The following is a 15,254-nucleotide window of genomic DNA, read 5'->3' as shown; positions in this document are numbered from 1 at the left end:
ACTTACCCAGGAGAGAGATCAGTATTTTAAATTGGGATACAACATATAACTGGAAAAAAAAGATTAAAAAATTTCAGGATGGAACAATATAACTAAATTACACATCAGTCATGCTCAATCACAGGACTCAGCTTAGCTCTCACATTTAGCATTCTTAATTAATTAAAAGTTCAATTAAAAAAGGAGACACGTACGTTGTAGCATGTGAAAGGTGCACAATTGGCAAAATTGCCAACACAAATTAATGGAAAGAACTCACATATCAATGTAAGGTAATGGAAATCAAAATTGTTTGTAAATTAAGAAGAACTCTTCCCCAATTGCAAGCCCTTTATAAAAATGTCAAAAGAAGAATTGGATGTGCAGCCAGGGCAAGTACCAGTATAGGAGAAAGTGAGGAGTGCAGATGCTGGAGAGTCAGAATGGATACATAGTAGAGCTGAAAAAAGCACAGCAAGTCAAGCAGAGAAGGGCAGTCAAATTTTTAGTTCAGAATCTTCATCAGTCCTGATGAAAGGTTCTGACCTGAAACGTTGACTCCCCTTCTCCTCTGATGCTACTCGACCTACTGTGCTTTTCCAAGCTTCACTTTTCATTCACCCCAAATTCTTTCCCGCCGTACCGACCAGTACCCTTCCACTGAATCTTTCCCGCCGTACCGACCAGTACCCTTCCACTGAAACAAACCTGACTGCCCTGGCCGACTCATTGTCTCCGCCTGCTCCCGCCCCACCGAACTCATCTCTGCGTACCTTGACACCGTCCTGTCCCCCTTAGTCCAAGAACTCCCCACCTACGTTCGGGACACCACCCATGCACTCCACCTGCTCCACGATTTTCACTTCCCCAACGCCTTATTTTCACCATGGACATCCAGTCCCTGTACACCTCCATCCCCCATCACGAAGGACTCAAAGCCCTCCGCTTGTTTCTTTCCCACCGTACCGACCAGTACCCTTCCACTGACACCCTCCTTCGACTGACTGAACTGGTCCTCACCTTGAACAACTTCTCTTTCCAACCCTCCCACTTCCTCCAAACGAAAGGAGAAGCCATGGGCACCCGCATGGGCCCCAGCTCTGCCTGCCTCTTCGTAGGATATGTGGAACAATCCATCTTCCGCAACTACACTGGCCCCACCCCCCACCTTTTCCTCCGCTACATCGATGACTGTATCGGCGCCGCCTCGTGCTCCCACGAGGAAGTTGAACAGTTCATCCACTTCACCAATACTTCCACCCCGACCTCAAATTCACCTGGACAGTCTCAGATTCCTCCCTCCCCTTCCTCGACCTTTCTATTTCTATCTCAGGCGACCGAATCAACACGGACATCTACTACAAACCGACCGACTCCCACAGCTACCTGGACTGCACCTCCTCCCATCCTGCCCCCTGTAAAAACGCCATCCCATTCTCCCAATTCCTTCGACTCCGCCGCATCTGCTCCCAGGAGGACCAGTTCCAAAAACACACAACCCAGATGGCCTCCTTCTTCAAGGACCGCAATTTCCCCCCCGACGTGGTCGACGATGCCCTCCACCGCATCTCTTCCACTTCCCGCTCCTCCGCCCTTGAACCCCGCCCCTCCAACCGCCACCAGGACAGAACCCCATTGGTCCTCACCTACCACCCCACCAATCTCCATGTACAGCGCATCATCCGCCGTCATTTCCGCTACCTCCAAACGGACCCCACCACCAAGGATATATTTCCCTCCCCTCCCCTATCAGCATTCCGTAAAGACCACTCCCTCCGTGACTCTCTCGTCAGATCCACACCCCCCACCAACCCAACCTCCACTCCCGGCACCTTCCCCTGCAACCGCAGGAGGTGCAGGACTTGCGCCCACACCTCCCCCCTCACCTCCCTCCAAGGCCCCAAAGGAAACTTCCATATCCGCCACAGATTCACCTGCACCTCCACACATATCATCTATTGCATCCTCGGCACCCGATGTGGCCTCCTCTATATTGGGGAGACAGGCCGGCTACTTGCGGAGCATTTCAGAGAACACCTCTGGGACACCCGGACCAACCAACCCAACCACCCTGTAGCTCAACATTTCAATTCCCCCTCCCACTCCACCAAGGATATGCAGGTCTTTGGACTCCTCCATCGTCAGACCACAACAAAACGACGGTTGGAGGAAGAACGCCTCATCTTCCGGCTAGGAACCCTCCAACCACAAGGGATGAACTCGGATTTCACCAGTTTCCTCATTTCCCCTCCCCCCACCCTGTCTCAGTCAAATCCATCAAATTCAGCACCGCCTTCCTAACCTGAGATCTTCTTCCCGACCTCTCCGCCCCCACCCCAGTCTGACCTATCACCCTCACCTTGACCTCTTTCCACCTATCACATTTTCGACGCCCCTCCCCCAAGTCCCTCCTCCCTACCTTTTATCTTAGCCTGCTGGACAAACTTTCCCCATTCCTGAAGAAGGGCTTATGCCCGAAACGTCGATTCTCCTGTTCCCTGGATGCTGCCTGACCTGCTGCGCTTTTCCAGCAACACATTTCCAGCTCATTCACCACAAATACCACTATAACTGATGTGACAAGGTCTTCCATACAATGAGACAAGGAAATGGACTGAGTGTGCATTTAAGTTATTAGCATAATCATTAACCTTGCTATTGTTATGACTAAACTGTGAAGTAAGCAGCAAGAATTGATTCCCACTATTTCACAAGTTGTCAGAAACTTGTAAACACTCTACTAAACCAACAAGGCAACAAATTTGTCAGAGTGACTGCAATCCTGGACAAATTCAACTGACAGATTGTCTCTTTAAAAGAAATTAACTGTTTATAGTAAACAGATAACTTTTAACAAATGGCAGAGAAATGATTACAAATCCATAATTATGCAACTCAACCTCTACTCCTTAAAACTCCAAATACACACACACACACATATTCACAATTAAAAATCGCACAACACCAGCTTATAGTCCAACAGGTTTAATTGGAAGCACACTAGCTTTTGGAGCATCGCTCCTTCATCAGGTGGTTGTGGAGGACACAATTGTAAGGCACAGAATTTATAGCAAAAATGTACAGTGTGATGTAACTGAAATTATACATTGAAAAATACCTTGATTTTCTGTTGAGTCTTTCAACTGTTCGAATACCATGATAGTTTCACTTCTTTCATGTATAAATGACAAAACCTTTGTTTAAAAGTTGCATTCTCAGCTTAACTGTAAAAATTGGTGTGAGCTAGATAATACGTTGAAGGTGTTAGCCCCCTGTGTTCTCTGTCTATGCCATGATGTTTAGATTGATTCTAATCTAAAAAGTGAGATAACGGTTTTCTACATGAATTGATGCAGTTTTTGAACAAAACACAATGTAATTCTGCAAGTACAAATTCACCCCACAAAATATACGTACATGTGTGCATGTCGATTTTTGTGTCTGTGCGTGTGTCTGCCTGTCTGTCTGGGTTTGGGGGTTGTGGGTGTCTGAGAGAGAGAGTGAATATGTGTGTGCATGAGTGTAGAGCAGTCTAAGTCTCTGAGAGGATGCATCTGTGTCTGTGTGTATAGTGCAATAGTGGTCACCTGTAGTGTGACATGAACCCAGGGGAGCGAGGGGGAAGGGGAGCGAGGGGGAAGGGGAGCGAGGGGGAAGGGGAGCGAGGGGGAAGGGGAGCGAGGGGGAAGGGGAGCGAGGGGGAAGGGGAGCGGGAAGGGGAGAGGGAGAGAAGGGGAGAGGGAGAAGGGGAGAGAGAGAGAAAGAGAGAGAGTGAAGGGGAGAGAGGAGAGAACGAGAGGGGGAGGGAGGAGAGAAGGAGAGAGGGAGGAGGACACACACATACAGAGCGATTTCCGAGAAAGAGTTTTCTATTTGCTGTCTCTTGAGGTCTTTTGCTGCTCTGCAAAAGTTCTACAAAAAAAACCTGCTGAACACCAAACAGGAAGGCCATTGTCAGTCAGTTTTTCCTTAACTGAAAAACTCCTAGTACTATTAACCTTAAAATGTAATACCCATACTGCTCCAAAAACGTTATCTGCACAGCTAAAAGCGTCTACCACTTGATTTTTCCAAGTTGCAAAACTCTCCTTATTAATTCAGTTATATAGCAGTCCAACTTCCATTCTAATTTACACTCCAAAAATGTGGTCTGTTTGACGGTTACAGTGGCAGTGAATGAAGTCAACAACTGTTTCAACAGAGCAACAATGGCATGACTAAGAGCCTTGATTACCCTCATTTTGGAGAACACAGTCTCACAAAAGGTACAGGAGTAAAAGCAAACTTTCACTCAGAGTACAGGATGATAAAAGCAGGTAGTTTTCTGTTTATGAGTCCTCAGAAATTACTGGCTCTTGATCTGACTTTAAGCTCAATACCATTTTGCTTCATAACTTCCTCCATACCAATGCTACCGCTCATATGTGGATCAATACCTGATGGAATTTGGTAGCCAACCAACATCTACTTGAAAGATTGAATGAGAGATATATAACAAAAATCAACAACCATATCTAATTTCTGAAATTGTAACTCAATGGTAACTCAATGCAAGGCGGAAGTAATGAAGGAACAACATAGCCATCAATTCCCAAGTCAAACAAGAGGAAAATAACAATCTTTCTATTGGGAAGCCCCACTATTAAAAAGGTGCATAGATAAATTAAACTTGCCGAAACCTTGGGGATCAAAAGCAATTTGCATTATTTTTAAATAGCTTTCTAAAAATTTCATCCTATAACAACTGGCACCAAACTGAAGGAAATATTAGAATAGAATTTGGTAAAAGAAGTCAATGTCAAGCTGTATTTTAAAAGGGAAGAAATAATTTCAGCTGAAGAAATGGGCACCAATAGTGAAAAGAGGAAGTGGGGTTGTACAATGCTAGACTGAGAGAAAGGTAAAACTTTTAAAGGGCTGCAACAGTCACTTTAAAGAGAAGGGGAGGCCATGGAGGGATTTGAACAGAAGGATAATAATTTTCAAATTTGAGTTTTGGAAGATTGGTTTGCAAGCTCCAAATCACAAACTCAAAACGCAATTCTTGTTCAACATTACTCCTTCATGATTCCTCAGGTAAAGAGGGAAGGAGAAAGTGAGAACTGCAGACGCTGGAGATCAGAGTCGAAAAATGTGGCGCTGGAAAGGCGCAGCAGGCCAGGCAGCATCCAAGGAGGAGAAATTGACGTTTTAGGAATAAGCTCTGCGTCAAGAATGCTTGAAGACTTCATCAGGTAAAGAGGGAAGGCAAGATTTCATTTCTAACAGTCAGCAGATTTATTTTTGATGACAACACAGCACCTTTTAGGAAGATTTAGGATGTGCATTAAAAGAAATCACAAGGACAATTCAATCATGGTGTCAGGAAGTGTACTGGCCAATATGTTACAACTGGCATAGGTCAATTTTTACTGTGATATTATAAAACTCAGAACCGATCATGGATTGAAAGAGTCAACAAAGAAGTTGTTACACATGGAAAGGAGCCGCAATAACTTTGTCTCGAATAAACTATGAAGGGACAAGGACAAAAGTTACACAGGATTGAAAGTAATTAGCTACATTTGGAAAGAGGAGGAGGAATCAAAGCTACATGAATAAACTGTTTTGACATTTGCTTGATAACAGGCTACTTTACACCACAAGGATAAATTCTTCAGCAGGGCAATCATTTAAGAAGTTAAATTACAGAAAAGCTGGGTCTTCAAACCGATCGTCAATGCCAAATGTGAGGAGGAGTAGGGAAGCTACTTCTGTTAAAAAGGTGAGCTGCAGAATCTTGATGGGCTCAGAGGACTAATTTGGATAATCCTCCAGATTCATCAACAATATTATCATAGACGTGAATGACAAAAAAAACTGTATAAGAATTTAACTTCAGAGCCCGTCTTTAGCAGAATTTTGAAGAACATTGCACAAGGATCGAACCCTGAACACTTCCAAAGGAAGACAGTGTTGGTTGGAACCATAGCTAAATTCTCCCATTAAATCGGGTAATAACCAAGTTGAGTTGGGGGCCCTTATTTTGGTTGCAACATGCAATAAAGTTTAAATTATTGTTTCAGAATTCGATCGTCTGTGAGATTTCTTAGTAAGTATCTGAATTAAAGGTACCTTGAGCTGATTTTACTGACAACATTGCTTAATTATTAAACTGAATGCAAGTCCAATATACTTTGCAGTGTTATCAAACTAAAAACACAGGTTCTCTCAATATCGTTACTAGGTTTGTCCAATGAGTGGCTTGGCCATACACACGAGGAAGATCTGAGCTGAGACTCTTAAATCTAAGCTAATTTAACTAATCTGAGGTAGAATAGAGATAAATGCCCTTCATGTTCTAAGCCAGGAGAAGAAACTCAATTGTTCCTAGTCACAGTCAACTGGAAAGGAGTGTGTATTACCTGAGCAAAAACAGCAGCAGCCTTTGCTATGGAGTGTAGTCCCTTCCCATCCAATATTAAGTAGTCCACTGGTACTTGGCACCATAGCTCAGTGGTTAGCACTGCTGCCTCATCACCTGGGACCTGGGTTCAACTCCACCCTCGGGCGACTGTCTGTGTGGAGTTTGCACATTCTCCCTGTGTCTGCGAAGGTTTCGTCTGGGTGTTCTGGTTTACTCCCACAGTTCAAGTATGTGCAGGTTAGGTGGATTGGCCATGCTAAATTGCCCAGTCTCCAGCAATATATAGGCTAGGTGGATCAGCCATGGAAATGCAGGATTATGTGGATCGGGTACGGGGGTGGGTCTGGGAGGCTCTTTAAAGTGTCAGTGAAGACTTGATGGGCCAAATGGCCTGCTTCCACATTACAGGAATTATATATCTACTCACTGCCATGATTCACACGAATGATCACTAGGTGTGAAACCTCAAGAAAATTCTATTACAGCACTGAATTAAGACATGTACCTTCTTTTCCACTTATAATCAAAATTATCTGGTACCTTCTTACATAAGTGACAAGTCGTCTAGACAGTGCAAGTGGATAAATACACCACTGTAAAATAACCATTTTCAGACAGAAAGCAAAGAATTGAAGAGTTGAAAATGTGTTGCTGGAAAGGCACAGCAGGTCAGGCAGCATCCAAGGAGCAGGAGAATCGACGTTTCGGGCATGAGCCCTTCCTGAAGAAGGGCTCATGCCCGAAACGTCGATTCTCCTGCTCCTTGGATGCTGCCTGACCTGCTGTGCTTTTCCAGCAACACATTTTCAGCTCTGATCTCCAGCATCTGCAGTCCTCACTTTCTCCGAGAAGAATTGAAGAGGAAAACATAGAATAATCTAACTGATACATTAAGATATGTTCAATCTTACTAGCTCCACAAACACCACCATCGCCTCTTGGAAAGTATTTAATTAAGGCTGCCACACATACCTGCTGAATTTTCTTTGAAAAGTTCTTGTTAGACTTTTCTAATAAGACTTCAAATCTGTTGCTACCTGTTTAAAGAAAGGAAAAATAATGACTTATGCAACAAATGATTAGATTTAGATTAGATTAATTTACAGTGTGGAAACAGGCCCTTCGGCCCAACAAGTCCACACCGACCCACCGAAGTGCAAACCACCCATACCTCTACATTTACCCCTTACCTAACACTACGGACAATTTAGCATGGCCAATTCACCTGACCTGCACATCTTTGGACTGTGGGAGGAAACCAGAGCACCTGGAGGAAACCCACGCAGATACGGGGAGAATGTGCAAACTCCAGACAGTCAGTCGCCTGAGGCGGGAATTGAACCCGGGTCTCTGGCGCTGTGAGGCAGCAGTGCCGCCCACGATATTTCAAATATTTACATAATTCAATGCCAGTAATAATTTTCAGCTCTCTAGATATATGTACATTTTTAAGGTCTACCTCCAATTTTGTCACTGTATCAATAATTTAGGTTCGGGACAATGAACAAGCAGATCTGGAGTTCCTATATTTTTTATTGTGTTTTTATTTTGTGGGATTCACTCAATATTTATATAACCAAGTGCAAAATGGAAATTGCATTTAATTGACTTCTTTCAAAACCACACAAATTGTAACTAAATGCGCAACTCCACCCTTCTGTTTTTCTTTTACATATAGAATTAACACCGTCGCCTGAATTTCAATAAACTTTAACAGTTACGTTATGGAATTCTCTTAATACGCTCTTCAAACTGCTGCATTACTGAAGATTTATCTTTGTGATCTGTGTGTCTAGACAGATATTTTAAACAACGTAAAATAAGGGTGCACTACTGACTGTTACAAATCAGTAATGGTGGAAGGAGTAGACAACTTGAAACGATAAATTAAGAGAAATTGTGGGAACCACATTCAATTCTGAAGTCTTCATTACTATTTTAAAATAAAAATTACATTGGCGATATTCCATTTTGGATCTCTATTCCTCCAAGTGATGTTATGGAAGGTACAAACTTTTGAATACAATAGGAATGATTACAAACATACATTACACATACATTTTGGGGATGACAAAAATCAGCTTTACTCTGTGGCAGGAGCTATCACTGAAGTTCAATTTATTTTTCCATGGTATCACTCCTATTTCCTGCTGTGATCACATTCATACTTTAGGAATGATGAGTGAAAAATTGCAGCCACAAACAATTTGCAACACAATTTGGCTCAGACTGCCTTACTTAAGTGCATCTGGCAATGACATTTTATTTTAACTAATGCTTTCCTTATGTTTGTAAGTTACAAATCAAGAGATTTGTAAAAGGAATAGTCTTAGTGGAAAAGGTTGAAATATTGCAATAGGTTTGCTCACGTCTTCTATCCCTCATTTTACAGCAATCAGAAAATCTTGCACTATATTGTTTATCTAAGACTGAATAATCTACTCACCTAATTCCTTCTTGATCCTATACAGGAGAAGATGTCCTGGCTTAGTGCCAACAAGAAGTCTATCCTCTATGGTGGAAATAAATGGATATAATAAGGTTGAGTTTTAGATTAAGAGTATGAAGTTACAAAGTATTTGAAAAACCATCATCATAGTCTACAGGAAACTTCAGTCCTGAAATGCTCACTTACAGGTACGCTGTTGCAAAGGATCATTGTTATAGTACACAGAGTCATACAGTCCTACATTTAGTGAATGAGAAATGCTCCCTCTAAATAGCACAATTGCGCAAAACCCAAAAGTTTCCATGAACGCTGGGTTTGAGTCAGCCGCTTCACAGAGATAGAGCATTTGTAGCTTTTTGGCCACAAACTACAAAAAAAAGACAAGTACTAATCCTTTACTTCCAATGTCGTTCAGTTTTGTGAAAGGGTTACCCGAATTTCTCTGCACATGATACTGCCAGACCTGCTGAGCTTTTCCAGCAGTTTTTGTTTTTGTTCACTTCTCTTTGCCTAATATTCTAAGTTCATGCACTCAAATTATGTCTATCACAATCAGTACGTACAGACATATACAGTAAAACTATTCTGAATAAAAACCACAAAGGACAGAATTTATAATATTGTCACTAGTTTTGAAGTGCAAATAGACTCAGTGTGAAAATTTCACAGTCACGATAAATTTCATTATTTATGCATCATTCATCATTCAAAGGCAACTAAGGATGGACAAATAAATGCATGTCTTTCCAGAGACTTTCATATGTCAGTAATGAAAAAAAGCGTTTGGCCATTCGTAATTTCCTTCTGGGAGATTTTTCACAATTCTCATTCGTGGCTCATTTTTACCACTTTTGCTGGTTTGTCAGAACAACACGATTTCAAGATTCATACTGAAGTCTCATATACTTAATCACACTTCAGGACTTACACTTTCCTAATCTTGTAAAGGTTTTGGGGAGTCAGGAGGTGAGTTGTTTGCAGAATAACCAGTCTAACATACCCTTGTAGCCATAGTATTTATTTAGAACTTCTTGCTTATCAGAACTACCAGAACGTAAATGGTAGGTGACCCAGTGATGCTAATGCTGTTGATGTCAAAAGGGAAGCTGCTAGATTCAAGTCAAGAACTGAAATCAACGGCTTCAGTCTTCCCAATATTTAATTGGATGAAAAATCTGGTCATCCAGTACAGGATGTAGTATATTCAAACTAATAATATAGCAACATTATAGGTTGCTCTGCTATAACATGGCAGCTGCGTTCTTCTGCAACCTCTCATTATAGAAAATTGCATTATGGGAAACCACAATAGCAATTGTCTACAACATGATTTTCTAATAGAAAAACCGCTATACCCGTTCTGCAGAACGGGTTTGCATTGTCCAAACAAGATCGTCAATTCTTTAATCACGTTATAGCCAATTTCGCTGACGAAACGTGCGTTATAGCAGAATAAGTGTGTTGGAGGTGGAGTCAAAAGTTGTAAATGTGTATGTGAAAACTAATACCACGATTTCAGACGATGTTAATGAAGGGCAACATGTAGATGAGAAATAGGAGAGGTGCAAAGATAGATCCTCAGGGAACAACAAATAGATTGATATGGTAGTAAGAGAGAAGCCATTGCAAGTGATACTCTGATTATAATTAGCTATATGAGTGGAACAAAGCGAGAGCAATCCCATCCAGCTGACTGACAGGGAAGGAGATATGCAAAGAGGATGGTGTAGTCAACAATATCAAAGGTTGCTGAGTAATTGAGAAGGATGGGAGGGTAAATTTACCACTTTCAGTCACAAATCTGCTTCTGTTAAGAATGATTTCAGTTGCAGAAACCTGATTGGATGGATTTGAAACTAGAATTCTGGAAGAATGGGTGAAGATTTAGGAGGCATCAATATTTAAGAATTTTAGAGAAGAAAAGGAGATTGGAAATAGACAGTTATTTACAAGGATAACGGGGTCTTTATTTAAAAGAGAGCAACAACAACTACAGATTAAAATGAGAGGAAGACACTTGAAAAGTGAACAATTCATGGTGCCAGAAGAAGGTGCCTGTTAGCAGGTTATTGGGGTAGGAGTTGAGCCTCATCGGCAAAGTGAACTCAGTGACTTTGAGGGAAAGTAGGAAATACACTGAAGAAAAGTAACTTCAAGGATGTGGTGAGGGGAGGAAGTTTAGTTTCATGGACTCATAGAAGTGAAAGTCAGTTGGTAGTTGATCAGATGGTGTTGACCTTAGTGACAAAAATCTCCATGAGTACCTTGTCATGAAGGCAGAGGAGACGAGGAAAGGTGTTAAAAACAATGATTTGCAGAATAGAAAGCTCACTTACTTTTGCATTCCAGTGAGATTTTGGAATAGTGACTGTTATTTGCAGGCAAAAACAGGATCAAATAGCATTTTTACATCGTCAAGTAGATGGGTAAACTAGCTGTTCATCACATGCATTCAAGCCTGCATTCTGTTAGACTTTAGGGAGCAGAGATGACAGGTCTGCCAGGAACATACAGGGTATGAGAGAATAATTATTTTATTGGCGCAAAGACATCTAAGATGGAGGCGGAGGCGTGATAGGGCAAATCAGTAGCTGCAGAAATTGTGGTGAATGCAGTGTCAAGGCTGGACTGTTGAGTTTTTTAAAATGCAGTTGCAAGTGAACTGGTGGGTAGTTTCTTTTCAGATACAGATATGGGAAATAAAATTGGGACCTAAAAGGAAAGTGTGGGTGTTGCTGATATGGGAAAGTGATCATCGATGGTATTTCAAGTCCTTTTAAACATTTTTAACACCTCAATTTAATTACTTTTAATCAAAAGGAAAAACAAGTGTACTCTATGTATCTTCATCCTTTCTCTTATATCAATTGCTCTAATTGAATTTACACAGTACTGTTCCAAATTCAATGTATCCATTCTGGGCTGCAGTGCCAGAGTTGAGAACTGTACTTAACCAAAGCTTGAAAAAAAAACTAGCATAATTTCAGTCATTTTGTATCAAGCCTATTGAATTTTTTAATTTTTCTATAACTTTACATGAACCCTTAATTTCCTCTGTAGCTGAATGGTCACAGTTTCTTACTATTTAAGATTGCAAGGGATTATTGCAAGGAATGCGATAGCACTAGAGAGGGTGCCGAGGATATTTACCAAGATGTTGCTTGGGCTGGAGATTTTAAAAAGAGAGATTACATAAACTCGGGTTCTTTGTCTTAGAGTGACTGAGATGTACAAAATTGAGGGGCACTGATCGAGTAGACAGGAAGAAACAATTTTCTCCCTTGACGAAAGGATCGGGGTGTAGATTTAAGGTAAAGGCCAGAACGTTTAGGAGGAGATGTGAAGAAAGAGGTTTTCACCCAGAGGGTTATGGAAATCTGGAACTCATTGCCTGCAAGGGTGGCAGAGGCAGAAACCCACATAACATTTCAGAGGTATATAGATGTGCAATGCAAAGGCATACAAGGCTTGGAGCCAAGTGCAGGGCATGGAAGTGATGGGCTAAATGACCTTTTTCAGTGCTGTAGATCCCCTATGACTATTTATGAACTATCTTGTTAGGTTCAAAGAGGAAAATCCCAGTTTCCAACAATGGATTCCATCTGGCACAGTTTGTCTACTCATTTAATGCATCAATATCCTTTTGCAACTCTACTCTCACCTAGACTATTTAATGAGCCATCTGACATCAAACTTGACTAGATGAGTTTCTATTCCCTTTCCAGGCCGCACTGCAATGCTGCCACATCTTGGCTGATCAAGGCTGATACACGAGTAACTTGATCAGCTCACCACCCACTATTTGTGGGATATTGCTTTATTTGTTTGGGTAAACATGACTTCATCTCCAAACAAATCGGTGCAAGCAAAGCTCTTCAGGATATTTGGGTGATCCATCTGTGTACATCAATAACTAACGATTTATTCGAGTACAGGATAAGTATACAGCTACTGAACAGGAATAGTCGATGTTTTCAGTGTTTTCTTACAACTGACAAACATTGTCACGACGAAAGATAATGTATAAAAATGGAAAAACACATCGCCCTGCAGAGATCTAAGATTTGAAACTAAAAAGAAAGTGAAAAACAGGCCAAATTACTCGTGTGTTTCAAAATGAACTATAAAATAGGCTCTTTCCAAGTTGAAAAATATGTTAAACCACCACCGTTTCGATGTCTCACTTCAATTGTGGGCTGGATACTGATGTCATCAATCGGCGACAAAAACTTCCCCGAGCCCCTCCCCCCGAGATATAAACCCAGTTTTTGGTGGTTTACGATCGTTTATTGGTTTGTAAACGACGGTCCTCCAATGTCATCTTTCAACTTCGGCATCTCGAAAAAGACCTGGCTCCATGAGCCCGGAATCCACTCGCCTTTCCTCCGTTAAGCCATAGCATCCGCCCGCGTCGCCATACGTATGGTCGCAACACGTACATATATATATATATATATATAAATCGCCCTTACCCCAGGCCGCTATGCAATCGATTTGCAACGGCAGCTTCTCCAAAATCGGCACCGACTCGTACGCGTCGTGCATCTCGGCGACATAGACCGCCCGCACACAACGGCCAGTGAAACAAACTCCGATCAGCTGCTCGGGCGCACGCGCGCTACCGTTGGCACAAGTGAGCAGGCGCTTTGTCCCGTGACACCCCCCCCCCAACCGCTCGCCCGCGCTGTCCATGGCAGTGCTTCTGATTTTCTGACAGTCGAAGTGTCGTCACTGACCGAACCAGCGTGGTATGTTTACAAAAACAATCAAGCAGTTTCTGTGGAAATGGCCATGTTACACTGAGAAAATTACGAGTGCCCTGTAGCAGTTTTTCTGATCGGAATTCCTTCTGGAGAGAACGGTTCTTCGTTGTTCACTGGAATCAACATAGTTGATTGGGGACAGTGACCACACAGGTGCTATTACACACCTCAGGAACAGATGGGACTTGAACTCAATTCTCCTGGCCAAGGAACACCACCACTGTAGCTGGTGATGGGTAGAAGGGAGAGACATTTCAGCTGTTGGTCGAGGCTCAAATTTGAGTCCTTTCTATTCTAATCAAGGAGAATACGAAGTCGAGAACCGTCTTCACATGTAGATGTCAATGTAGAAACAGGGACAGGATTGGCTGTTGCAGGTTCCAGGGTTTAAATGTTTTAGTAGGGTCAGAGGTGGGGGTAAAAGAGGGGGAGGTGTGGCATTGCTTGTCAAAGATAGTATTACAGTGGTGGAAAGAATGATGGATGAAGACTCACCATCTGAGGTAGTTTGGGCTGAGGTTAGGAATACACTTCAACCCCAGGGCATCAATGTGGATTTCAACAGTTTCCTCATTTCCCCTTCCCCCACCTCATCCTAGTTTCTAACCTCCAGTAACTCGACCTGTCCGGACTTGTCCGACCTGCCCAGCTCCTTTTCCACCTATCCACTCCACCCTCTCTTCCCTGACCTATCACCTTCATCTCCTTCCCCACCTACCTATTGTACTCTATGCTATTCTCTCCCCACCCCCACCCTCCTCTAGCTTATCTCTCCATGCTTCAGGCTCTCTGCCTTTATTCCTGATGAAGGGCTTTTGCCCGAAACGTCGATTTTGCCTGTCCTCGGATGCTGCCTGAATTGCTGTGCTCTTCCAGCACCACTGATCTAGGAATAGGAAAGGTGAGGTCACCCTGTTAGGAGTTTTCTACAGGCCTCCTAATAATCCTAGAGATGTAGAAGAAAGGATTGCGAGGATGATTCAGGAGAAGAGTGAAAGTAATAGGGTGGTTGTTATGGGGGAACTTTAACTTTCCAGATGTTGACTGGGAAAGCTATAGCTTGAGTTCGTTAGATGGGTCGGTGTTTGTCCAATGTGTGCAGGAGGGCTTCCTGACACAATATGTAGACAGGCCAACAAGAGGTGAGGCCATACTGGATTTGGTTCTGGGTAACGAACCAGGCCAGGTGTTAGAATTGGAGGTAGGTGAGCACTTTGGGGACAGTGACCACAATTTGGTGACTTTTACTCTAGTGATGGAGAGGGATAAGTGTGCAGGGCAAGGGTTATAGCTGGGGGTAGGGAAATTATGATGCGGTGAGGCACGACTTAGGATGCGTGGCTTGGAAAAGTAGGCTTCAAGGCATGGGCACAATTGATATGTGGAGCTTGTTCAAGGAGCAACTATTGAGTGTCCTGTCAGGCAGGGAGGAATGTACCTGTCAGGCAGGGAGGAAAGAGTCGTGTGAGGGAGCCGTGGTTTAATAAGGAATTGGAATCCCTTGTTAAATGGAAGAGGGCGGCCTATGTAAAGATAAGGCGTGAAGGTTCAAATGGGGCGATTGAGAGTTATAAGGTAGCCAGGAAGGATCTGAAGAGAGAGCTAAGAGCAGCAAGGAGGGGACATGAAAAGTCATTAGTTGGTAGGATTAGGGAAA

At 42.6% G+C, this 15,254-nt stretch overlaps 1 protein-coding gene across 2 annotated transcripts in view; it reads right to left on the bottom strand.

Moving 5' to 3' along the window:
• Positions 1–13,449, bottom strand: part of vps39 (VPS39 subunit of HOPS complex) — a 105,417-nt gene extending 91,968 nt beyond the window's left edge. The window contains exons 1-4 of one of the 2 annotated variants that reach the window (XM_087990159.1): positions 13,307–13,449; positions 8,832–8,897; positions 7,358–7,422; positions 7–49 (exon numbers count right to left, since the gene is read on the bottom strand). In XM_087990159.1, the coding sequence (XP_087846285.1) occupies positions 7–49; positions 7,358–7,422; positions 8,832–8,897; positions 13,307–13,379 (247 nt within the window). In that variant the 5' untranslated portion in view covers positions 13,380–13,449. Of the gene's footprint in view, positions 1–6; positions 50–7,357; positions 7,423–8,831; positions 8,898–13,306 lie in introns of those variants that run through there. The other variant, XM_087990160.1, reaches the window with a different exon arrangement.
• Between the last annotated feature and the right edge of the window lie 1,805 nt (positions 13,450–15,254).

Source organism: Chiloscyllium plagiosum, unplaced genomic scaffold (genome assembly GCF_037043375.1).
Source record: "Chiloscyllium plagiosum isolate Xiang-an unplaced genomic scaffold, Cpla_swu_hap1 HiC_scaffold_8, whole genome shotgun sequence".
Classification (NCBI taxonomy): domain Eukaryota; kingdom Metazoa; phylum Chordata; class Chondrichthyes; order Orectolobiformes; family Hemiscylliidae; genus Chiloscyllium; species Chiloscyllium plagiosum.
Note: the sequence above shows the minus strand (reverse complement) of the source record. Positions and strands in the feature narration are given on the sequence as shown.